The sequence below is a fragment of the Notechis scutatus genome, chromosome 8 (genome assembly GCF_049901735.1).
Source record: "Notechis scutatus isolate UNSWTSFEM ecotype Mainland chromosome 8, rNotScu1.2, whole genome shotgun sequence".
NCBI lineage: Eukaryota > Metazoa > Chordata > Lepidosauria > Squamata > Elapidae > Notechis > Notechis scutatus.
In genome coordinates, this window is record NC_142016.1 from 2,629,405 (window position 1) to 2,656,274 (window position 26,870).

The 26,870-nt window shown below is 42.6% G+C and overlaps 1 protein-coding gene across 1 annotated transcript in view; it reads right to left on the reverse strand.

Moving 5' to 3' along the window:
* GRIK3 (glutamate ionotropic receptor kainate type subunit 3) overlaps positions 1-26,870 on the reverse strand; it is a 245,188-nt gene that overhangs the window by 46,290 nt on the left and 172,028 nt on the right. Inside the window, exons 6-9 of the mRNA XM_087970273.1 lie at positions 21,395-21,568; positions 20,223-20,366; positions 14,895-15,002; positions 5,339-5,452 (exon numbers count right to left, since the gene is read on the reverse strand). Coding sequence (XP_087826399.1) covers positions 5,339-5,452; positions 14,895-15,002; positions 20,223-20,366; positions 21,395-21,568 — 540 coding nt within the window. The remainder of the gene's footprint in view (positions 1-5,338; positions 5,453-14,894; positions 15,003-20,222; positions 20,367-21,394; positions 21,569-26,870) is intronic.

Sequence of the window (26,870 nt, forward strand, 5' to 3'; positions counted from 1 at the left end):
CAAACAGCAGTGGTGAGAGTGATTCTATCGTCATTGACCAGGAAATGTATCTTTCCTTGTGTCATTGATCTTTACACAAAGCTTCTGATGTTTCTACCAACTCTTGTTATTGCTAGGTACTTGATTATCTAGTCATATGGCAGGGAGTCATATGCCTTCTTGTAATCAATTCATTCAAGTTGGTCTTCCTTCTCTTACACTTTTCCAGAATCATCTTGCCAAATCAGAGCTGATCTTTCATTCCTTTCTGCTCAGGTGGAAAGAGCTTGATTTCAACTAGATGCTGTTGGATACATCGGCTACCATACCAGTTAGCAATTTGAAAGCTCCTGATAAGCAAGTAATTGGCATGTAGTTGTTGGTGATGACCCTTTGTTGATCTTTTATTATCAGATATATTTTGCCAGATGTTAACCAATCTTCAATTTCACCGCCTTACTTATTTATCAAATTTATTTGCTGCCCATCTCACAATTCAAATGACTCTTATTAAACTGCTTGGCAACGAATGAGTACAGACCAATCAAAAGCAGTTCCTGTTTACCTAGTGCTGACCAATTCTTGTTCTTTTCTCATTTCAGATTCTTTCTTATTCTTATCAATCTCTTTTGTCCAGGTTGCATTCTTGCTTGGGTTGCCAATAGTTGCACCCAGAACCACACTGTTCTTCTTTGTCAGGACTTGACTGGTTCACTGCATTCTCTCTATTTAATGGATTGGCAGAAATATTTCTGATTCGACTGAAATTATAGAGTCTGCCTATAGTGTGCAATTTGAGTTTTGTGTCTAATAAATGAACAGGTTAACAGATTGACACAGTTGGAAAGGACCTTGTAGGTCATCTAGTCCAACCCCCTGCTCAAGCAGGAGACCCTGCATCATTTCTGACAAATGGCAGTCCAATCTCTTTTTGAAAGTCTCAAGTGATGACGCTCCCAAAAGTTCCGAAGGCAACTTCTGTTCCATTGGTTGATTGCTCTTACTGTCAGAAAATTTCTCCTTATTTCCAGGTTGAATCTCTCCTTAATAAGTTTCCATCCATTATTTCTTGTCTGGCCCTCAGGTGCTTTGGAGAATAAATTGACCCCTTCCTCCTCTCTGGGGTGGCCCCTCAACTATTGGAACACTGCTCTCCTGTCTCCCCTGGTCCTTCTCTTCACTAGACTAGCCAGGCACAGTTCCTGTAACTGTTCTTCATATATTTTAGTTTCCAGTCCCCTAATCATCCTGATTGCTGTTCTCTGCACTTTTTCTAGAGCCTCAACATCTTTTTATAGTGTGGTGTTCCAAAACTGGATGTGGTACGTCTGGATGTGGTACTCTAGTGTGGTCTTACTAAGGCTTTAACTTTAAAGAGTGGTATTAGTACCTCACTTGATCTTGATTGTATTCCTCTGTTAATGCAATTTAGGATTCCATTGGCTTTTTTGGCTGCTGCTGCACACTGCTGGCTCATATTTAGCTGGTTGTCCACTAAGACTCCAAGATCCCTGCTACTATTAAGCCTGGTTTCACCTGGGCTATATGTGTACTTTTGTTTTTTCTTGCCTAAATGTAGGACTTTACTTTTCTCTACATTGAATTTCATTTTATTGGATAGGGCCCAGTGTTCAAGTCTGCCAAGATCCATCTGGATCTTGAGCTATCTTCTAGGGTGTTGGCTATTCCTGCCAGCTTAGTATCATCTGCAAATTTGGTAAGTTCCCCTTCTATTCCCTCATCTAAGTCGTTTATGAAGATATTGAAAAGTACTGGACCTAAGATGGAATCTTGTGGTACCCCACTGCTTACTTCCCTCCATGTAGACTTAGGCCCATTAAGAACTACTCATTGAGTATAGTCTGTCAGCCAGTTACAAATCCATCTGGTGTTGATGCTATCTATCCCACTTTTTTCTAGCTTACTAAGAAGTAGGTGTGGTCTACTTTGTCAAATGCCTTGCTGAAGTCTAAGTATATTATGTCTACAATATTTCATTGGTCTACTAATTTATTCATTATGTTGAAGAATGAAATAAGATTGGTTTGGCATGATCTGTTTTTAACAAACCCGTGCTGACTGCTAGTTATTACTTTACTTTTTCTAGATGTTGGCAGATCTGGTTTTTTTATTATCTTTTCCAGTATCTTCCTGGGTATTGATGTTAGGCTGATTGATCTATAGTTTCCTGGGTCTGTTTTTTTCCCTTTTTTGAAGATGGGAACCACATCAGCTCTTTTCCAGTCCTCTGGAGTTCCCCGGTGCTCCAGGATTTTTGAAAGATTGGTGTAGTGGTTCTGAGATGACCTCTGCCAGCTCCTTTAAAACTCTGGGATGTAATCCGTCAGGTCCCAGTGATTTGCGTTCATCAAGATCAGACAGGTATTCTCTTACTATTCTTTTGCTAATTTTAACTTTTATTTCTAGTCTGTTTTTTATAGTTGTGTTTTTGGTAGGTTGGTCTATAGTTTCTTTTTGTGTGAAGATAGATGCAAAGAATGAGTTAAGCAGCTCTGCTTTCTCTCTGTTGTCTGTTATTTCCTTGCCATCTTCTCTCTTTAGTGGAACAACTGTTTCCCTGATTTCTTGTTATTTATATGTTGGAAGAACCTTTTTTATCTTTGACTTTTGTTGCATTCTGAGCCTTTGCTTTTCTGACTTCACCTTTGCAGATTCTGGCTATCTGCTCATATTCTGCCTTAATTATATATCCTTCTTTACATTTTTTTGTACTTGTCCTTTTTGTCTTTCAATTTGCCAGAGAGATCTTTGTGCAGCCATGCTGGTTTCTTCTTGGAAAACTTGTTTTTTCCCCCAGTGGTATTGTGCTGGTCTGGGCTTTTATGATCATATTTTTCAGAGTTTCCTACACTTCTTGAGTTGTTTTCCCCTTTAGGATTTTCATCCAAGGAATCTTTCCCAAGTTCTCTCTGAATTTATTAAAATTAGCTCCTTTAAAATCTAGGACTCTGGTATCATTATCTTCTATTGCTTGTGTTTGTGATATGTTGAATTCTAGTATGACATGGTCACTCTCACCAAAGGTTCCTGCTGTTTCAACTCCCTCTGTCATTTCTTCTTTGTTTGAAAGAATTAAGTCCAATATGGCTGTTCCTCTATCTTTTTTCTGCTGGTCTTCTTTGCTATATTTGCTCCTTTGTTACTTTCACTGCTTCCTTAATCTTATATGATTCTAGATGATATTTCTTGACCAGATATTCTTTGGGTTCTTGGGAACAACATCAATGGAAGATTAACTTGTTGATTTGTGCTGTTCTATAGGCTTAGTTATTCTTTAATTCTTCTTTTTTAGAACAAAGATTTTGTTCTTTTTGAGGAGAAGGCAAAGAGAGTGCCTGGTTTGGGAATGAAAACAATTTAATATGTATGGTGACTTTTCTCCCCTTTTTATAGATAAGAGTCACATCAGTTCTTTTCCAGACCTCTGGTACTTCCCTGGAGCTTTGAAAGATGTATTCAGTGGATCCAAAATAATGTTCCAGAATAACCTGCCTTCATCTAGTCTTGCACCTCCATTTAAAAAGGCAGGGCAAAGGGAGACGCTTGCCTTATAGACAAGGTAAGAAGCTGAATGGAAATCTGAGAATTTATTATTCTTGACTTTTTTTTTTTAAAGGGGGGACTTGGAAAGAAGTTCTAGGGAACTCAAATCTTGCTCACTATTTTTAAAGCTGAAATTGGCCTTAATAAAAGTGTTAACTAGAAATTACTGTGATTGTAATTGTTTATTAGCATGGATGGCTGACTCAGAGGGATATTTGGGGATGAATTTTGAGAGTAGGATGACAGTAGAGAAAGGGAAGCTGATGGCCACAGTCTGTGCTGTTGCTGAGACAGAAAGTCATAAAGGTATTTGAAGTGGCAAGTGACAAGCACACCTGAGACTTTTTCTCCTTCCAAGAGGGCGTTGAGGGCCATCAGCTTCCCTTCATGCTCTCCAACTTGTGGGTGCTTCCAAAGGAGTTTTTTTTTCTCTTGCAACTGCTGTCCATCATAGAAAGTTGAATCAATTCCATCTTTTGTTAGGAATCTATCTGTGGTTTCCTGTAATTTCTCCCCTCTTTTTTCTAACACCCCAAAAAAGTGTTAAGGAAGGCCTCGCTCAAAACCCTTTAAACTCCATGCTTTAAACTTCTTGTACCAGGAGCTAAAGTGATCGGATAATCCTGAACGAAACTGGAGTTCCTCAACTAAACGAACATTCAGGAGACCCTCCAAGGGAAAGCTAAACTGACAAAATGTCAAGAGGATATGCTTATTTTAAAAAAAAAGCTCTGAACAGCTGGAGCTTTATTGCATCATTGCTGCTGCCATCTTGCCTCTGGGCCGTGCCTTGTGGACAACCTGCCACACAGGCTTGCTTTTCCATAACTCAAAATGACAGTGACACAAGGCCCCTTTCTGAGCCAGTCTGAGCTCAGGCACAAAACAGCAGCACACCAGAGAAGAACAAGCAACCTCTGGCTCTCTTTCGGCTAACCCACAAAGACTGAGGCTACACTGCAGGGTCTGAGGGAAGAGACTGGAATGGATCCAGATCTGGAATTTCAAGGCCACCATTTTCTCAGTTAACACACCCTTGAATGAAATATTTGGGACAGTCCCTATAATTACAAATGTTCCCAGAGAAGATTGCAGGCCTGTTCCAGGCTATGCAGGAGAAGCAAAGAAAAAAAGCTCCCCTTTGTGTCCCCATTGCCATGGAGAAGGATTTATGGTGGGCTTCAAAAAGGACCCTAATCTATTCCATCACCACCACCCCATCCTCTTCATTGCACTTAGCCCCCTGGGGAATAAAAGGGAAGAATATGCACAGGAGAAAAATATTACCTGCCCAGCCCATTAAATTCTTCAGGCATATTTAGGAAATTATCCTGATCCAGGGTTGCTTGGAACAAACCATTTCAATTGATCTCCTACTCTACAGAGGTTCAGAGTCACCAAGGACCAGAGAATGACATGCTATGGCAATTGAGTTACAGAAAGCGCCTCAGACCACCAGTTCCAGTCACAATGAACATCAAACTGCACCTGACTGAGGGGGAGGAATATGGGATCATAGAAATCCCGAGCCACTCCTGGCTGGGTGGCCTCAATAAGGAGCCTGAAGTCCCAGGGTAACAATCCTAGCAGGCTAATGCCAACCCATTGATCAACTCTGAATTTCTCACAAAGAGAAATTCTTGTGCAGGCAAGAGTTTACAGAATCCTTTCCTGCCTGGTTGCCCAGGGCAGCTCAGGGTTTTTGTTTATTTATTTTCTGAGGAATATATTTATCTCAGATCTGAAACAATACAGGAAAGCAGAAGGAATTACACTGAATTCCCAAGTAACCTACCAGAACTGTGGTGACCACCAAAGATCGATTGGTCAGGGAATCCGTCACGTTGGGCCCCTGCCTTCGGGCAATTTCAGTGATGTTCAGCCCATCCAAGGGGCTCCACACTCCAACCTGGGATGGGAACAAAGGCTAAAAGTGAGGAGAAACCAAACTAAAGCTTTTGGTCCTGGAAAAAAAAAAACGGTGGCAAAGAAAGGTGGTCAGATAATTTGAAGGCCCTAAATGAAGGCACAGGAAACTTCTTCAAATGTTGAGAGCAGTAACCTTGGAAGAAAGTAAAGGGAGAGCTCACCCATTTTTGTTCAGATGGTAGTTCCTTCAGCTGAAGGCAAATAGTTTGTCTGTAATGATTTGACTGTGGTAAATAAGAAGGGGAAGTAGAAGATGGATTCAATTTTTATCAAGAAGAGAAAGACCAGAAACCAGCTTGTCTCCTTTACTGGGGGAAGAACTCTCTGGGATTACTGCCCAGTCCTTCCCCAGATACCATGGTTTCACCAACAACAGCATCTCCCATCTTGGTTTTAAGCAAAGATCTCAACTTTCTGGGACTTCCCTTCCCTTCCCTTCTTCCACCAGGAATGACCACTGCTTTTCTCATTTGTAACTCCACTCTCCAACTTTCCTCTCCAGTTTTGTGGAGTTTTTTTCCTCTCCTCTCTTTGACTCCTCCATTTTCCCTCGAACTTGGGTCAAACCAGCAGCAATTGAGGAGGTAAGTGTGTCCACAGGCTCTAGTCTATAGCAATTTATAGCAGGCTGGGCCAATGGGACTCTGAACCTCCTCACACCAGTCCTGGCTAGTGGCCAGGTCAGCTCCTCAGCCCTCATGACAGAACTGCTGCCCTTCAAGAGTAGAACCAGCTCCATCTCTCCTTTTATCTCTCCATTGGCTGTCTCAGGCTAGCACAGCCACAGCCCTTCCAGGCCACTATGGATGGTAGCCACAGTAATAAAATGCATGCAGGGGAGGCTTCCTTGTGTAACTCTTCGGGAAAGGAAGCAAGGAATTAAGAATCACAGAATCTTCAGGCTGGAAGGGACCTTGGTTCCCTTCTCGTCCAAGTCCCTGCCCTTATACCATCCTGGACAAATGGTTGTCCAACCTCTTCTAGAAAACCACTAGTGATGGGGCACTCACTATGCCTGGAGGCAAGCTAACCATTAATCATTCTGTTATGACATTCCTCTTTATTTCCAAGTTGAATCTCCCTTTGATAAGTTTCCGCCCACTGTTTCCTGCCCTAAGATGCTATGGAGAATAAATCAACACTCTCTTCACTGGAAGATGCTATCATGTCTCCCCTGAGCCTTCTCTTCATTAGGTTAAATATACGTAGTTCCCTCTACCATTCGTCGCATGGTTTAGCCTCCAGACCCCTTATCTTTGTTGCTCTTTTCTTCATTCTTTTTAGGGCCTCAGCATTTGCTTGGTATTGTGGTGACCAAAATTGGATGAAATATTCCAAGTGTGGTCTCACCACTGTGGTGTAAAATGGCACCATCACTGTTCATTTTCTTGATGCTATTCCTCTATTGATGCAGCTTAGGAGACTGCATTGGCTTTTATGGCAGTAGCAGCAGCACATTGCTAGCTCATATTTAAGTGTGGCCACCTAGATCCCTCTCACTGTTAAAGCAGGTACCGCTATTCACTATGTGTTTGTGTTTTCCTGCCTAAGTGCAAGTCCTTACTTTTCTCACCACTGAACGGCATCTTGTTAGAGGGTGCCCAATGCTCAAGTATGTCAAGATGCTTTTGAATCTTGAGTTGATCTTCCAGATTGTTGGCACTTTCCCCCAGCTTGGTGTAAATTTGATCAGTTACCCTTCTATCCCCTCATCTAGATCATTTATGAAGCTATTAGAGAACATCAGGCCAAAGACAGAACCTTGAGGTACCCCACTGCATGTTTTGTTCTATGTAAATTTTTGAGGACTACACGCTGACTTCTGGTGGTGGTATTGCCTATTCCACATTGTTCCAAGAAGCTGTGGTCTGCTTTGTCAAATGTCTTACTGGCAGTTCCCTGAGCCACTAATTTAGTTACTTTATCAAAAAAGGGCAACAAGGTTTGTCTGTCATAATCTGTTTTTAAGAAACCCATTAGAAGAACACTAGAGCTCCAACCTTAACAGTTGTGGTTGGCACAGCGGTTAGAATGCAGTATTGCATGACTAACTCACTGCTCACTCCAGGAGTTCGATTTTGAGTGGCTCAAGGTTGACTCAACATTCCATCCTTCTGAGGTCAGTAAAATGAGGAGCCAAATTGTTGGAGGCAATATGCTGACTCTGTAAACTGCCTAGAGAGGGCTGTGAAAAGCAATGTAAAGCAGTAGATAAGTCTAAGTGCTATTGCTATTGTGACTGCTGTTTCTGTTTCGGCTGGCTTGCAGTAATCTCTTGTTTACACTGCTTGGTTATCCTTTCCAAAAAAATTTCCAGACACTGATGTCAAGCTGATTGGTCCATAGTTTCCTGGATCCACTTTTTTACCCTTTTTGAAGATTGGAAGCACATCAGCTCTTTCCAGTCCTCTGTGCTCCAAGAGCTCTGAAATATTTTATTCATTGGTTCCGAGATCACATCTGCCAGCTCTTTTAGTACCCTTGGATATAAACCATCTGGCCCCAGAGATTTGAACTGACGCAAAGCAGATGGTATGCTCTTATCAAACCCTTGCCTATTTTGATCTGCATTCTTATTGTGTCGCCCCCCAGTGCTGCTTTTGATAGATTGGACTCTTTTTTTTCTTTTTGTGTAAAGACAGATGCAAAGATAGAATTAAACAGTTCTGCTTTTTCCCTGCTGTGTGTCACCTTCTTGCTATCTTCTCCCATTAGTGGACCAACTGTTTCCTTGATGTTCTTCTTTTCCTTATTGAAAGAAACTTGTTATTTTTAGCATTTGTTACAAGTTCACTCTGAGTCTTAGCCTTCCTGACTCTGTCTTTGTAAATTTGGACTATTTGCTGGTACTTTTGCCCCTCAGTGTGTCAGTGAGCTCCTTGTACAACCCTGGAATCCTTGTCTGGAGTCTCTTATTCTTCTTTCTCTGTGGCATAGTCTTTCTTGTTTTCAAAGTATCCAAAGCATCCTGTACTTTTCTTCCCTTTAAGATTCCCACCCGATTCTCCCTCTTAGCTTGTTGAAGTTGATAACACTAGTTTGACTTTGTTCAGTTACCCGTCCCTACATTATGGTGCATTCTAGTATGATGTGCTGATTCTCTACTAGAGTTCCTGCCACTTCCACTCCTTCAACCATTCTGTCTCTATTGGTAAGAATTAAATCTAGTATAGTTGACCTCTAGGTCCCTCCATCTTTTGAGAGATAAAGTTGTCAGCTAGACATGTTGGGGAACCTGGTTAGGTGGCCTGTAGTAATGTCATTTTACCCCTAATAGTCATCCAAATACTTTCAAACTGGCTTTCATCCTTGGTATTGTGTATTTCTGTATAGTACTTCCTTGCATACAATGCAACCCCTTCCCCCTTCCCTTTGCATTGGTTCTGTTTCTTTTGAACAATGTATATCCTTCTAGCAGAATGTTCCAAACATGGGTTCCAGTGCACCAAGTTTCAGTAGTAGCAACAATATCGTACCAGTCCTCGGGTACTATTGTAGGACCTCAGGTTCACCCTGTTTGTTCCCCATACTTTGAACATTTATGGTTGATCCAATGTTTGCTTTCTGCATCTCCTATTACATGCCTGAGTGCCCCTTCCTTCTCAACACCCCTTTCTGTACTGTCTGATTTGTCTTGGGATTTGTGCTTTGGGTTTGGTCCTAAAAATTGGTCTCCCTCCCCCTCCAATTTTAGTTGAAACACCTATGGATAAGCCAAGCTAGAGCTTTCCCAAACACATTCTTCCAGTCTTTGTGAGGTTCAGCCCATCGCATGCCAGAAGCCCTTCCTCTAGATCAGTGATGGCAAACCTTTTTGTTGTGGTGTGCAGAAAGCACGCGGCTGCTGACACCCACAATGCAATGCACCCCACATCCTGCACATGCGCATGCAACACCCTTGCCCTACCCCCTTACCTGCACTGTGCATGCACACGTCTCCCAGCTGATTTTCGCCCCATTTGAGGCTGTTTTCTCCCTCCTGGAGGCTCAAGGGAAGCCGCTGCAGGGATTTCCAGAAGGCCTGTTTTTCAGCCTGTTTTTCAGTCAGTCCAAAATCAGCTGGGAGATGCGCGCACATCCGCAGTGCAGGTAAGTTTGGCTGGGGCTCGTGTGCCTGCACGCATGCCATAGGTTCGCCATCATGGCTCTAGATAATGTAAACCATGGTCCAGAAATCAAAACATATCTTGAAGGCACCATCTCTCAACCCAGTGATTTATCTTTAAAATTCTCTATTTCCTCATTAATGTTGACCTTCCATTGGCAGTATAGATGAAACACCATCTGTGCTCCTATCTCTTTTGCCTTCCTACCTAGCTGTTCATAGATGCTTTATATGTTTTTCAAGTTCTTTTTTGTTGTATCGTTCTTCCTAACACGAAAGAGGAGAAAGGGGTTATAGTGGGATTGATTATGTGGGTGAGCCTTGTGTCACATCTTTGATCTTTGCATCTGGGAGACAACACAACTCTTGATGGATTGTATGGTCTACAAATTGCTGAGACTTAAGTTACCAATCACCTGCTCATGTCTTTTCTCTTTGGGAAACTCAGTAGACTCCTTGTGACAGTCTGAGCTAGTTTTCTTCCTCACGGGAATATCTGATACTCCAGATGTCTGTGTGTTTTCTTCGAGGGGGAGGATATGAAAATGATTGTTCAGCTCCAATGGCAGGGAACCTCTCCTTGTATTTTTATCCTTTGAGTGACATGTTTTCATTGGTCTGCCCCATGGGCTTCATTTTTTCTTATAGTTGTTTCTTCCTTGCTGCATTTAGTGCAAATGCAGATTTCTGCTTTTCCAAGAATTCCTCTTTTTCACAGGTGAGACTCAGAGTAGCTAGACATGCATCTAGACCTTCCATTTTCTCCTCTAGAAATCAGACCAATTTGCACTTGATGTGGGTGTAATTTGAATAATCCGTGGGCAGGAATACAAACATAGTACATACCTTGCCAGTCACTACAGTGCTAGCTATGACTTCCTTATTCTTCAGGATTTGTGCAGGTACAAATATATTCCTTATAGACTTTCTGCTTTAGACTTTTAGTTGTAGGCTTTTAGGTGTGTGGGATGCTAGCTTGATCCACTGGATTAAGTTCCAGTTCTCAGGCGGTTGTGCTGAGCAGCTCTTTGCTCTCCCAGCAACCTTTGGTGCTATGCAAACAGAACCAGTGACTTGCAAAGGAGGGATAGAGTTGCTGCATTCACCTATCACCAGGGCTTTTGCAATCAGATTACAATCAATTGCCTCATTTTGAACAGTGGCGGATCATGGGGTTTCTGAACAGGACTTTGATCTGTTCAGGTGGGTTTGACTTGCTTGGTGGCTGCTTCTTTGCAAAAACTGGATACTTCTGTCTGGGAGCTGCCGCTGCCTCACAGATTTATTTCATTTTTATTTATTTTATATTTTATATTATTTATTTATTTGTCAAGCGATTATAAGATAACAGGTATATAAGTATAAACATAGTTATGAATACATGAAATGGATACATATAAGAAAAATAAAAAGAAACAATAGGACAGGGACAGTAGACATGTTGGTGTGCTTATGCACGCCTCCTACAGACCTCTTAGGAAAGGGGTGAGATCAATAGTAGACAGTCTAAGAGGTTAAAGTTTTTGGGGTTTGGGGAAGAAACCACAGTCAGGTAAAGTATTCCAGATATTGACCATGTGTTGCTGAAGTTGTATTTCCTGCAATCAAGTTTGGTGCAGTTTACTTTGAGTTTGTATCTATTGTGTGCTCTTGTATTTTTATGGTTGAAGCTGAAGTATTCATTAACAGGTAGGACATTGCAATATATAATTTTATGTACTATACTTAGATCGGACCGAAGGAGGCGTAGTTCTAGATTTTCTATGAATTTCAAGTCTGGTGGCATTCTGCAACGAGTAGAGGAGTGGAGAACACTTCTTGTGAAATATTTCCGGACTTTCTCATTATTAATATCAGATATGTAATGCGGGTTCCAGAGTGATGAGCTGTATTCAAGTATTGGTCTAGCAAATATTTTGTATGCTCTAGTTAGTAGTGTGATATTACCAGAGAAAAAACTACGTAAGATTAGGTTAACAACTCTTAATGCCTTTTTGGCTATGTAGTTACAGTGGGCTCTAGCACATCATTAGAGATGAGTACTCCAAGGTCCTTTACAGAGCTTGGATCATAAACAAGGTTTTGACTATTCAGCTTGTGTTTTATTTTCTGATTTTTTTTGCCAGTATATAAGACAGAGCATTTATTTGTTGAGATTTGAAGTTGCCATTTGTTTGACCATTCTGATACATTAGTCAAGGTCTTTTTGAAGGATAGCAGTATTGTCGGTGGTGTTGAATAGCTTTTCATCATCAGCAAAGAGAACACAGTTGCTCTTAATATGATCACAGAGGTCATTTATGTAGAGTATGAAGAGAGTTGGTCCTAGAACACTGCCTTGGGGGACACCACTATTGACAGGTACTGAATTTGATAGGACGCTCCCAATTTTGACCATTTGTTGTCTGTTTGCCAGGAATGCTTCTATCCAGTTATGCAGTTGTCCAGAGATACCATAAGATTTTAGTTTTAGGAGTAGTTTGTCATGTACCACTGAATCAAAGGCTTTACAGAAGTCTATGTAGATTGCGTCTATTGCTTTGCCCTGATCAAGTTGTGTAGTCCATATGTTTTTGCACTGTAAGAGTTGCAGATTGCGTGATAGTTTTTTTCTGAAATCAAATTGTTTATTGGAGAGTAGGTTGTTTGTCTCTAAGTGGAGGATAATGGATTGGTTAATAATTGATTCCATGAGTTTACAGGTGACGCAGCATAAGGAGATTGGTCTGTAATTTTCAACTAGGCTGGGGTCTCCCTTTTTGAAGATGGGGATGACCGTGGCTTGTGACCATAGTTTTGGCAAGGAGCTGGTCCTGAAAGATTTTTCAAAGATTATGCTTAGAGGTTCTGCTATGACAGTGGATAGCTTTTTTAGGAAGTAGGCACATATTCCGTCTGGTCCAATAGGTAGAGGTGGTTTTAGATTGCATATTGCTTTTTCAACATTGTCTTCTGTAAAATTGATATGTATTAGATCATTGTAGTGGTCTGTGGTTCGACTAGGAAATATTGGGCATGATCCATAGCTGTTTACAAATACTGAGCCAACGAATGTGTTAAAGAGGTTCACTTTAATGGTGTAATTGTTGCAGTCTTTACCATTAGGTCCTTTCAGGGGTGGGATGGACCTTGAGTCTTTTAGTTTGTTGTTTACAAAATTGTAGAAAGTGCGGGTGGAATTGGTGCGTAGAAGGTTTTCCTCTTGTTTAATGTGATAATTGGTGCATTCAGTCTTTATCTGATGGCATAAATTTTTGTACCGGCCTTTGAAGTTGGCAACGTGACCAATGGGAGGGGTCTGTGCTGTGTCAGAAGCTCTGTTGCTGGGGGGCTTTGCTTGAACATTCATTGAAATGACCCACCACCAGCTCTGAGCCTCAACTAGAGACACTTCAGATCCACAGGTGCTGCTGCAAATCAGCATGTTGGAAAAAGAAAGAAAGAAAGATGTGTTGCAACATCACAACCAACCCCAGAGTTTGGTAACTGTGTCAGATGCAACTATGGATCTCATGAGTTGCATTGGCCAGATCATCTAGAGGCCGGCAGAACCGGCATCCTCTGAAGAATCTAGTTCAGCCTTGAAATAAGTTGGTCTCTGAAAGGGCAGCTCTAATATGTCTGTTCTGCAGAAAATGTGGAATGTGCGCATAATGACTTCAAATTATCTTTCCAAAACTGTTAGGCGATACATCATTGATGTCCATAAAGCTTACAAATGAGAAAGCAGAAGGCAAAGATTTATTCCTCATTTTCTAGGACAAAAGGATCCAGTCTCAGTCAAACCACGTAATATTCAAAATCTTCTTTTGGGGGGAATAATATTTTAGAAAACCATACGACCCACTTGTTTATACAGTAACCCACAAAAAAAGAAACGTACAGCAATACAATGAAAGAGTTTAGTGAAAACACTTTTTGATTTGCTGCTTGTCTGAGAACTACGCCCCCCCGCTTTTATCTGACAATAAGCAGTGGGGGTGAAGACTTGGGAGTCTTATGGGAAGCAAAACACCAAGATTCCCACTCCCCTCAGCGACGATGAATTCAGTAAGGTGGGGCTGTCTCTGCAGGAGCCGGAAAGCTGATTGCACTCATTGTTGTTTTGCAAAGCCTTAACTGTGGTAGCTCAAGAGCACAGAATACAACATTACCAATCTGCAAGTTGCAGGAAGCGAGGAAGTGCTAAACCCAAAACCTTAACAAATGTGAAATGCTGAACAGAAGGAGCAAGTATCAACAGGGATTTGATTCCATTGGGGATGCCATTAATTCACATTACATCCTGACAAGGCCGTCATGCTCCACTCTGCCAAGATTTGACGCAGCCACTTTAAAACCTCTCTTGAGCTCAGAAAAAGCTTTAAACACACATTCAGGAGGGGGGGGGAGGTGAGCACCTGCACGGAGCACAAACAACTAGGAAACAAGGAAAATGAACAAATGATGTTTGTTTCTTGAGGGGGTCTTTCAGCTTCGGGTTATTGCCCTCAGAAACTGTTTGCGGTAAAGGAGACACGGAAAAATGATCCTGCCCCAAATGTCAAAAGTCAAAAGGGAGATGTTTTTCCTTCATGGGCACCCCTTCGCACAGTTACCTTGGTCACCATTACAGGATCCCTGATGGGCACAAGGAAAATCATGGGCCTCCAGGTCCAATGGGGTCATCCACATCTGCTGGTTGGTGTGGCCACATCCAAACTTCCACTCCCCTGAATGGGGTGTGCATATATGAACTAACCTTTGTGTCTGTGTGTGTGTGAGTGAGAGAGAGAGAGAGAGAGAGAGAGAGAGAGAGAGAGAGAGAGAGAGAGAGAGAGAGAGTGTGTGTGTGCCTCCTTTCACCCTTAGGAAACATGCAAGAGTCTTCCAACCAATCTAGCCAAACCATTCACTGCTGATTCAAGGCCTGAGCTGCAAGAAAAGGTTGGATGACCATTTGACTGCAACGGTAAAAGGTCTCCTGCCCTGAGCAGGAAGTTGGATTAGAAGACCTCCAAGGTCCCTTCCAGCCCTAGGATTCTATGATATTTTTTAGGCTAGTATGAACTATGGAGCTGGAGAAGCTGAAAAATGTAATTGGTTCAAAAAGCTTTAAAGAAAGATGAAGAGCCTGAACCCAAATTGGGCCCAGCCCCCACTCAAGCAAGGAACCCACGGCAAAGTAGAGCCCACCATCTTGAGGCGGGGTGTTTGTTTCTCTGGGGACTCCAGCACATCCTCCTCCCTTTGAAGCTGCCCAAGAGGGAGATTCTGGCAACCCCCGAGGTCTTTCCTGAGATGCACAAAGCAAAGAGTAAGCAAAGAAGACACCGACCTTTTCCAGCCCATCTTCCTTGAGGCTGATGACGTCCAAGTCAAAGTCAGTTCTGAGCCCACTGGTTTTGTTGAAGGCGATTCGTCCTGTTAAGCCCTCCCACTGGGCCTGAAAGGCAGGGAGGAAGGAATGGTGGGTAGGGGTGGCACCAGGGAAGGAGGGGTGATGAACACGTGGCATAAAAGGAACTATAAGCGCACCAACGTGCCTACCGTCCCTGTCCTATTGTTTCTCTTATTCTTCTTTTATTTTTCTTATATGTACCCATTTCATGTATTCACAATTATGTATACACTTATACTTATTATCTTGTAAACAATTGGCAAATCAAATAAATAAAATAAATAAAGGAACTCTGCGCCAAGTGCTTAAGTCAGAAGTGAGCTGCCTCTTTTAGCTTTGCTAAACCCATCACTGCTTCCTGTTCTGCAAAACTGGAGAAACCCCCACTACCCCCACTGCCCCTTAGAAATGGTCGATGCCCACCGCTTCCGGTTTACTGGAGAGGATGATGAAATGTTGCTGAGCTCTGAGCCCTGAAGGGGGAAAACCCTTTGGAGTTTTGGACGAGACAGCCTGGAGGCCCTTCTAAGCCATCTCAGGCCACCTTTCTAGATGCTCCTTCCAAAACCAGCATTCATTCTGGAGCTATCCAGATGATCCATTAAGGCCTGGGGAGTGTATGGCCTGTGCTTCCTCTTCTCCCCTTCTCCCTCCATAATGTTATCATCCTGCAATTCCATTGGGCCACTGTAGCATCTGCAGGCAGAGTGCCAGGCAAGGGTGGGGGATGGAGGGCAGACTGCTCAAATCAAGCTTTGTACTGGCAGTGCTGCTAGGGATTTAGTGCAACCAGTCCTGGTTCGTTCAACCTGAAAACTATTCTGAGCCTTGGTTTGGTACCTGCTGCTCCATCCATTAAAGACTAAGCTGGTCACATGATTCTGTGCGTTCCTGGCCATGAGTGTGAAGAGGTTTGACATGAGCCTTGGCAAACTACATGAGAAATCTCTGCCTTAGGGCCACGTTCATTTCCAGTGGCCCAAGACAAACTTTTTGGCTGTGGCCTCTCATGGGCTGATGATGATAACAGAGACACTTCTTCACTGTCATCATAGCAGAAGTGGGCCTGAGTCCTATAAGGGTTTCCCGCCCCTTCCTTGCTCCCCCTGTTGCACTCCAGGGGATCCTCTGGCTCTTCAAGTTCAGAAGAACCTGCTTAGTCCTCATCTCTTTGGTCTGTGGGATCTGGGCTAAAACCTTTGGCCACCACTGGATGCTAGCAAACAGTGTTGCACCCTTCTTTTCTGGCTTCTTGTGGTGGTCTTCCATTTTTTACAGCATGGATATGACATGGTGACTCACTCTCTCCTCACCTCCAAGGCCCGCAGAAATTAGTGGGGAAACCCTTTGGGGCCTTAAGGATTCTGTTGTGGGGTTGACTTGACTGAGGAGGATGGAGAGACAGCAAGAGCTGCAGATCTTCCCTCGCTGCTACTTATTCCCTCCTTCCAACCCTTCAAGCCATTCTTCTGGTCTGGTTTACCATGTTTGGGCTGAAAATATGGAGCCCCTGGGAGCCAGGTAAAAAGACAGTCAGAAAAAAGCCCACTTTGCTGCCCTCCCATGGTCACCTAGATCATGATTAGTAGCCATCAGGTTGGCAGAAAGCAAGGTGGGCTGCCAGGGGAGCCTGGCAGTTTCCCTGAGCCTCAGATCAGAAGAAGACCAACTTCACTGTATTTGCAATATTGCTCTGTGAAAAGGATATACATATCAACATTTGCATTTTTCCCCACATCATGTGCCTAAAGGAGGCATTTTACTGTTCTCAGTATTCCACATTGGAAAGCTGCTCTCCTCTCATGATCGAACTAATCAGAAAATTTCCAAACTTGAGTAACTAAGATGGCATTTAATGAAAGGTCCTGCTATCATATTTAAATCATAATTTAGGCCAAGGCTCAACTATCCCCAGGCCTGTGGGATACATGCACTCTCTGATATCCCAGGAATAATTAGCAGCATGAAGGAGGGAGGGAGGCCAGGCCCTGAGATGGGGTGGCTGCTTCATCCCATAGAACTCCTTACCATCCTTATTGAACAGAGGGCAGATGACCGTGAAAGGCAAGTACAGGGAAAGCAGCTAAGTGACAAAACCCCATTTGGTCATCCCTCATTATTTTCAAGAGGCTGAGTTGAGGAGAAGGAGGCTGCTGTGTTGCCTCTTCCAAGCTGTCCATCTTTCTCCGACAATTACAGAGTTCTGCTCTTTTTGGCTGGAAGGCTGGCCTGGCCTGGGTTGGGTAGAGGATTCCAGCTGGGGTAGTGGGCACCCAGAGCCAGGTATTACCTGAGAGCTGGAAGCTGCAAATAGGAGCTAACTGAGGAAGTTGGCAAGGGACCAAAAGGGAGGCCACACATAGCAGTTTTACCTGCAACTCAGATAACTTGTCCAGCTCTCATGACAGGTTTTATACAATATGAAGATGTAGTGGAAGAGTTAGGAATGACCCTTATTCCAGAAACTGGAATGACGGCCTAAGATAAGGGAGCCCACCTTGGGTGATTGAGGTGAAGCACTGGGTTATTAAGGCATTAAAAAAATCCCTCTAAACCTTCAGAAGGGTTTGCCCCTCTGCTCTGATCCCCAGGAGAACATTGATTTTTACCTGGTGACTGAACTCTGTCACCCGTGATCTCCAAGAGCATTAGTTGGTGCTCTGACACGAGAGAAAAATCTGCATTCTTCCTTTCACGTGGGCACTCCTTGGATGCAGAACTTTAAGTCAGGAGGACCTTTTCAAAGAACACATTTTTTGCAAAGGCACAATAAGCATTTGTGACAGGCAGCTACAGCTTACGGAAGTGTATGTCTTTCATTCAAATCTGTTATTTGAAAATTTGGGATGATGGAAAAGATTCTAGAGGGTCCCTTGGTCTGCAAGGAGATCCAATCCGTCAATCCTGAAGGAAATCAAACCTGACTCTTCTTTGGCCACAATACTTTGGCCAGCAAAAGAGAAGAGAGGACTCCTTGGAAAAGGCCCTGATGTTGGAAAAGACGGAAGGCGAAAGGAGAAGGGAGCAGCAGAGGTGAGGGGTTTAGATGGTGTCAGTGGGCATGGCAGAACATAATTAATGTTGCTAGTTTTGGGGCAAGATCTGTTGAATTGGTACGTATTTTAATCTTGTACTTTACATTTTATATTCAATGTCATACACTATGCCTTTTTTAATTGTGGTGCTTCTGGCATGAATAAATAAATATTGGGCATGAATTTGGGCAAAGTCTGGGAGACAGTGGAGGACAGGCAGGGGATGGGGGGGGCTGGCATGCTGTGGTCCATGAGGTCATGGACAGTTTCACATGACTTAGTGACTGAACAGCAACCAAGTCCTTTTAATCAAATCTGTTATTTGAAAAGGTACCACCTGACTCCTCCTGATTTTTGGCTGCGATAGACTGTCTTCCTACAAGGGGTACTTATTATGACCTTCTCCTCTCCTCTCAGAACAAACATGTTTTTTGAACAGAGATAGAACAAGGTTTTGGTTTTCTGCTCATCCTCCTTTCCCTTCCATTTTATCTGATAGATAAATTAAAATAAGTTGACCAGAGCTGGGTTTAGATCTCGGTGGTGTGTGTCTAAAGCGTGCAAAGCAGATTAACTTGCAAGCCTTGCCTGGTGCCAGCTCTGATTTACAGGGCCTGACCTGCCTCCTTTAGTTCAACTCAACTGTTCCTTCTTGTCAAAGGCATCTGTTGTGCCATGGAGGGGATGGCCAGCTTCAAAAAGGCCTTCTGTGCAGAGCTGCTCCCAAGAGGGCTGCTGCTGCAGTGGTTGTTATATGGTGTTGCTTCCAGCAGCAGCTTTTGCAAATTTGCAACTAGCTAAAACATGAGGAAGCAGGAGATCCTGGGATAAGACTGAACCCAGAGGAAATACGACAGTTTTAAGAGTATCCAAAGTAGTCCTTGTTATCTAGATAGCCTGGGAATCGGGAAGAAAGCGAGAAAAGTATTCAGGCCTCTGAATTTACTTTCTGGCTTTTAGACCAAGTTCAGTCCTTGCTCATTGCTGGGTAGATTGTGAGCTGCACATCGATCAACCTGAACTCTGCTAACGTCTCTCTCAATTCTATAGTGGAGGCAACAGAGAAGACTCTAATTATCATCTGCCTCCTATTATTTGGCTCCATCCATGACTAGTTGTCAGAACTGTCCTGCAGCAGGTCATTCTGAAGGCTTCACTCATAACCAGAAAGCAAGGAAGTCGATAGCTATGTCCCACACCTCCTGCTCCTTGACAAGCGGTTTTGAGTAGCCTCCTTCTTCCGACCCTGAAAATAATAGGTACAACCCCCATTACAAGTAATTGCACAGCCATCTTTCTCCATGATATGGATGAATCATTTTCAAAGCTTTTCAAGTGGCTGGACAACTCTCCACCCCGAGGCAGAAGTGCCACAACTTGTGGGCAAAAATATTTCCTTCTCAATCAGAGCCGTTTAACTCCACTGGCTGGCCAATGACTCAAGGGTAGTCTCTCTCTTCACATTGTTTTACATACCAGAATCACTTCATTTTGATTGCCATTGCAACCAGCAACCACTTAAAGCCTGATCGTATATGCATTTTATCACCATTGAGCGATGATCCATCAACCCCGAGAAACCACAAGGATGCCTGGAGAAAGCCCTGGGTTACAGAGATTTGGCAGCAATATCATCTAGTGTTCCAACGAAAGGGACATGAGCCAAGCATAGCATTTAGAGAAAAAGAATTTCCAGGAAAGGAATCTGGTAGGCCAGCCCGTTCAAAAGAAACTGGGTCTTAATCCAAGGACAAAGGTTTGAACAGACTCACTCCCTGTTTCTGTCTTTGTGTGCGCGCCTGCAGGAAGCACTTCAATTTTTCATGCACACAATTGTGAGGTCATTGCATGACCTCCTCAACAATCTGAACAGTGCTTGAGTGTATCTACTGCTCTCGTGGCAATTACTTCTACTTGAGCCGGCAGGAACTCTTTGAAATTATGCATCTGGCGGAGGGGTGACAAGTGAATTAGTGGGCTTCGTCTACAATTGAGATGATTCAGTCTTGCTTGCTTGAAAAATGTCAGGATAAATAGCTAGCTGGCTAGCCAAACCAGGCCAAGGAGTAGCTCCACCAAAAATTCCTTTCATCTAAAAACTGTCCTGACAACATGAAGGGTTACAGCCTATAAGTCCGTCCATGCCTGGGTCTCTAACGGCCAAGCCCCAGTCCCCCTCCCTGTGACTGCCTCCTGAGCAATATCTATGAGAGTTTAGGGCTCTTCTTACCTCTTTGATAAAATTCATAAAGCGCCCACCAAATCGCCAGGCTTTGTGTCGATGGCACTGAAGAGAGTTGACCGTCATCTGAGGGGCCCGTTGGTAACACACGGAGACTATGTGGACGGCATCATACAACAGGGCAGCATCTGTCTAAAATGAAGGGGGGCAGTAATTGTTTTGATCACATGCAGCCACTCTAAAAACAATCCCCTCCACCCTCAAATGTTCTCTTGATTCTACAGCTAGGCCTGTGTGAGGAGCCACTGCCTTCACCCTAAAAGCCTGGCACTGGCTGACTTGCCATGCGTCCAGGCTTCCAGGATGACATTAGGAGAAAAACTCCCTTCTGCTGCAGCCTCTTTGCTTCAGAGCAGGGGCCGCCAACCTTTTGGACCTTAGGGACCACCAAACTCATAATTTTAAATCCCGTGGACCACTAAGATGAATTTTGACTGACAGTGTCTTGCTGACATTGGTGGGAAATTCAGTCCCATACTCCAGAGCTGCAGTAGTCACGGGACTGGCCCTTTGGTCATCCCAGAGCAGCTCCTCCAGTCCATGGCAGGCTGATGCACCCAGGTGGAGGAGCAGCTGCTCTGGGATGACCAAAGGGCCAGTCCTGTGACTACTCCAGCTCTGGAATATGGAAACGACTTTCCTACCAATGTCAGCAAGTCACCCCAGGGTGGATTTCCCTCCCAGGCCATTGGTCTTACCTTCCAGTTCCAGCTCTGCTCAAGGTAAGGTTTGTGCTTGGCCGAAGGGTGGGGGCCAGTGGGTGGGTGGGCCATGTGGGCGGCACAGCCTTATGTTCCCATGGAGCCTGCATTAATTGCTTTGGGGGGGATGCTTTGTAGGGGGGACATTTCTCTGTGGGCCACCAAAATTTTCTCACGAACCACCAGTGGTCCCCGGCCCACCAGTTGGCGACCACTGCTTCAGAGTTCCTTCTCCTCGGACTCTTGCCCTCAGGAAGAAGGGGGCATGAAGTTATTTGACCCATTCAGATGTCATGCATCATTCAGCCTGAAGATGCAAGTTGTCAGACTCCTTTTCTGACAAAAGCAGAGGGTGCTAAAAACTTTTGGCGTAGCTTGGCACAAGCCAAAGGAGCTGCAAACCTTTTCTGATTACACACCAGCAGGAAAAGAACCAGGAGTTCAAAGTGACTGTCATACCATCATGACCCCTGCCATCAATCCAGGTTCAGGCTTGGGGGCTGTCTGCAACCTCTCCATGGACCACTTATCAATGATGGCAGACACATGGGGATTATCCACGTTCAAGATGCGGAAGCCAGTCAGATTTACTCCAGAGTAGCGATATTGCTCAAGATCGAGTGCATACAGATCCTGTTGGGGGAAAAAACGTTTAACTTTAGAAATAAAAGACAAAGGAGAGTTTAAATATTATAAAACATGGAATAAATTTTATCAATGGTTCTATAGCAGAAGACAAGGTTGAAATATTAGTGGTTATGATTAAATTAATTAGTAATTAATATATTAAATAAGGAGATTATAAATGATGAAGTAAAATGTGTATAGGTATAACAAGGCTAAGTTGGATGTAATGTGTTGTATTTCAAAATTAAAATTAAAAAATAAATTTAAAAAAGAAAAGAAAAAGAAAACATTCTGCCTGCTCTTCTTTTGGCATGACTGAATGTGAAAACCGTTGCAAAGTAAGAGAAAAAGAAAGGTTGCTGAGAAATGTCACCCACGTTTCTGAAATTCAGCTTTTTTGGGAATTCGCAGATGCTTTGCCTGAGCCAACAATATTAAAATTTAGGGCCAGGAATCAGTATTGATTCCAATTGGGAAGCATATCTCAGCCAAGAATCAGTTAATTATGATGATTAATTGAGCATAAGGAGAAAAGATAAAATGTTCGAAAGAAAAAAAAATCAATGAATGGGAAGCTCCGATATTAAGCCTTGTTGCTATTAGCACTTGCAGGAGTCGAAAACTGTGTGCAATGCCAAAGTATGTGGGAAAGAGATTCTTCTGTTGGGTGCCTGAGACACAAGTGGTGAACTTCTAGCCTTGGAAATCATCCTCCCCATATGTGCCTTGTTTATTTGTTTAGCGTGTGGTGTATCATACGTGGACTAGCAACATTACATCTATGTCAACCCTGATAGCCTAGATTAAAAACAACGCAATAAAATATGAACATTAAAAAGAATGTTACATTCAGATACCAATATCTATGCCATTTAAGTAATTAATAATGAACGAGAAACTTAATTGTGAGGACAATTAACCAGTGGAACAGCTTCCCTCCAGAAATCGTGGGCGCTCCATCACTGGAGGTTTTTAAGAAGAAACTGGACGGTCACTTGTCTGGAATGGTATGGGGTCTCCTGCTTGAGCAGGGGGCTGGACTAGAAGACCTCCAAGGTCCCTTCCAGCTCTATTCTATTATAAAAATTGAAACGCAGCATCACATATGAAAAATATATATAACTAAACTGGTATACAGTCCTCAACTTACAACCACAGTTCAGCCCAACATTTCTTTTACTAAGTGAGACAGTTAAGTGAATTTTGACCCATTTTATGAGTTTTCTTGCCATTGTTGTTAAGTGAATCACTCCAGTTGTTCTGTTAGTAAAATGGCTATTAAGTGAATTTACTTTGCTTACCCATTTACTTTGCTTGTCAAAGGGTTGCAAAAGGTAGTCAGATGACCCTGAGACACTGCAACTGTCATAAATATGAGTTACTCCCCAAGTGTCTAAATTTTGATTGTGTGACCATGGGGATGCTACAACAATTTTAAGGGTCTCGGCCCATCCTGATGGGTATAATGGATTATGATGTTATTTAGCTCTTCAGCTAAATAACAAGAGATTGTGAACAGCTAGGGAAGAAAGTTAAAAGAATGAGGAGTACAAATAGTGTTTTCATCTATACTTCCAGCAAAAGACCAACATCCAAAACCAAACAAAAACTGGGTGAACAAGGGATAGATATGATCTGGTATTCATACTTGCAAATACATTTGAGATATGAAAAATGTTAAAACATATGGCTTATATAAAGAATTGACAGAATTGGATAAGATACTAACAGGAACAGAAGGAAGGCTAATAAAAAAAAATGTATAGTTATTTATTGGGCATTAAACTAGAAGAGGAACAAGTGAAGGAGACAATGGGCAAAGAATTTTGGTTATACAATAGCACTTAATGACTGGCCGAAACTATGGGATAGAAATTACAAGGTAACAATGTCAACTGCATACAAAGAGAACCTATACAAAATGTTTTATAGATGGCATTTTGCACCAGCAAGACTGGCAAAGATGTTTAAAGATAAATCAGTGAAATGTTGGAAATGTCACCAAACATCTGGCACATATTACCATATGTGGTGGACGTGTGATGAAGCTAAAAAATATTGGACAAAAATATGTTCATGGCTGAAAAAGTTGATACAACAGCGTATTGATTTAAAACTTGAAATATTCCTGTTGGGGATCTTTCCTGAAACTTACAGTAAAGAAAATGTATACCTTCATGTAATAACTGCAGCGAGAATTGTATTTGCTCAAAATTGGAAAAGGGAACAGACTCCTACTGAAGAAAATGTGATTAGGAAAATACCAGAATGTGCAGAAATGAATTGTAATTAAAGTTGTATTTAATTAACACTTGTAATTAAAGAAAGAGAGCACACTGAATATTACAAGGTATAGGAATTATTTTATCAATGGTTAGAGAAGAAATATGAAAGCTAGATATAATTAATGGTTTAGTTAAGAATGTTGAAGGATAATAGATATTTTTTTAATAGAAACAACTAAGCTAAGAAGAAAGAATCAGTGGAATGGATTACCTCCATAAATTGTAGATGCTCCCTCAATGGAGATTTTCAAGGAGGGATTGACTGCATTTTATCTGGAATGGTACAGGTCTTCTGCTCTAGCAGGTGGTTGGACTAAAAGACCTCCAGGATCCCTTCCAACCCTGTTATTCTAAGTTCTAAATGGCAGTTACTCTGCCTGATAAAGAGAAAAAACAACTGGGCCCAAAGGGAAGAAAGAAGAAATTCTTCCAAGTGTGTTCGTCTTCAGTTAAGTGGCCTGGTTAATAAGTTGTGTGAATACAACAAGAAGTGGGCAACTGATGAGGGGGGAATATGGGCAAAGAAAGATCTGAAATTCATAAGTACTTGAATAACCAGACTGAGTCACTCAAGCAAAGAACCAGGGGAATAGAAACCAGTCTCCTACTTCCTGACAATTCAAAGAATCAAGAAATAAAGTTGCAAATTACCAGATGAAATATAAATCCACTGGGTCACTGTCCTGCAAACTGACTGTGGATCTGGCAGAAGCTGTCAGAGGGGATTTTGCATCTGCTCACTGAGCCTTTTGCACAACAGGCATCCCAAGCCAGCTGTGAAACAACAGGAGCTGGTTATTGTGTTATTTGTAAATAACTGTGCTGTATAAACTCATATGCTACATGCTCCAAGTTCCATAGGTGTTTTTAATTTTCTGTAAACCTCTCAAGAGCTGGTTGTGTCATCAGGTACTGGGGTCTCAAGGGACTGATGAGTTAATGAGATGGCTCCATTTTCCATACGATCTGATGCTCTCCCCATGCCTTTTAATCATATATTATTGTTTTAATTGGTTTTTTATATTGCCATTTTATAGGGTTTTTTATTGTAAACCACCCAAAAACATGGTCTGTGAGATAAGCGGCAATATAAATATGATAAACAAATATAAAATCAAAACCTTGATTACCATTAGTAATTAAAGTAATTAATAATTACAAGCTACTGTTTTCAGAGGGGGAAAGCTCCCCTTATCATGTGAGAGCCACAAGGGGATTTGGGTATGTGTGTGTGGGTGTGGGTGTGTGGGTGTGTTAAGATTCACTGTCACACTCATTATGAGCATCTCGCCTTTGTTATCATTTAAAAATCTTTTGATTACATTCTTTATTTATGTGTAATAATATTCCCATCACTTTTCTCACTTTATGTGCCATGATTTAAAACCTTAACCCTATTAAATACATTGGTTGATTAAAAGGCATGTACCAAAAGTTCATGTTGCATTTTATGGCCCCATTTATCCTGCCTTTTTCTTTCTCAGCCCACCAAAAGCTGCTACTCTCTTTGGTCCCAGCTTCGAGTTTCGCAGCTCTGAAGACAACCTGTTCCTATCCTCCCAAAGGGTTGGATTTCCTCTGCAACACTGCCAGGCCAAGGGTGGCAGAGGGGTCCCCCAGGTCAGGCAACAGCTGCTGCCCCATTCATTTGCCAAGCTGGCCATTTGAAATGAGAAATATCTAGTGGGTAGATCAATGAAGCAGAGCGGGGCTGGGTATCTTTTAAAAAGCGGCACAATGTCAACATAAATTAAAACGCATGGATTACTTCCATCAGAAAGAGGTTCTCAAATTTTGTGGGTCCAAAAACAACCACCTCCTCAAACAGGACTGCCTTTTTTCATCCTCTGGGCATTATTTTACTGGCTCAGTGTTGAACATTATATGTCTATAATTTGAAGGTGCTTAGACAAGGAAGAATGGATGGAAAACTGGACAAGGAGAGATTCAACCTGGAAATAAGGAGAAACTTTCTGACAGTGAGAACAATCAACCAATGGAACAGAAGTTGCCCTCAGAAGTTGTGGGAGCTTCATCACTGGAGACTTTCAAGAAGAGATTGGACTCCCATCTGTCAGAAATGGTGTAGGGTCTCCTGCTTGGGCAGGAGGTTGGACTAGATGATCTACAAGGTCCCTTCCAACTCTGATTATCTGTTTATCTGACATGAATAAAGAAAGATCAGCTTGGCATTACAACCTCAGCAACCTGCTCTAAAATGGTCAGGCCCTAAGAATGACACGTGGGATTACTTCTGAGGGGTTTCCCTTATTGTTCTTCACCTGTAGCCAGACTCTTGTCAGACTCAAGCAACTACAGGTAGTCCTTGACATACAACAGTTTGTTTAGTGACCGTTTAAAGTTACAACAGCATTGAAAAAAATGACTTATGATTGTTTTTCACACTTATGACCCTCGCAGCTTCCCTGTGGTCACGTGATTTAATTTGGATGCTTGACAACTGGTTCATATTTATGACGGTTGCAGTGTCCCAGGGTCAGGGACAAGCAAAGTCAGTGGGGAAGCCAGAATCACTTAATGTTCTAACCAAGGCTTCCTGAGACCGTAATTAAGTACATGCTTAGTCCAAACAACTCATTTTATTTCAATGCTGGGAATTATGTTCATTCCCCAGCTCATAATGAGTCTCAAACAGTTCCTCGAGATAAGCACCCACCTTTATCTCCTTTGAATTGCTGCCAACAACTAGAGTGCCAAATGAACTATAAAAGACCAACCGAAGTACAAGGTCCCTGCAGAGCTTCAAGGTTTAATCTGAACAGAGTGAACGACATTGCTTCCTGCACAGGTTCCTGTCCCTTTGCACTTCCTTTATATCATATGGGAGGAGCAATCACCGCCAAGCCTTACTCCCAAATCACCCCTTTTGTTTTAGCTTCTCTGGCAGCTCTGCACACTCATGCACTGGGAACAGGCTCCCTTTGTTCTTCTGCCTTACTGCTGTCAGATTCTGGAGGCTCTGGAGTCAGCACATAACTCCCAGATGATCCTGGCCCCATCTC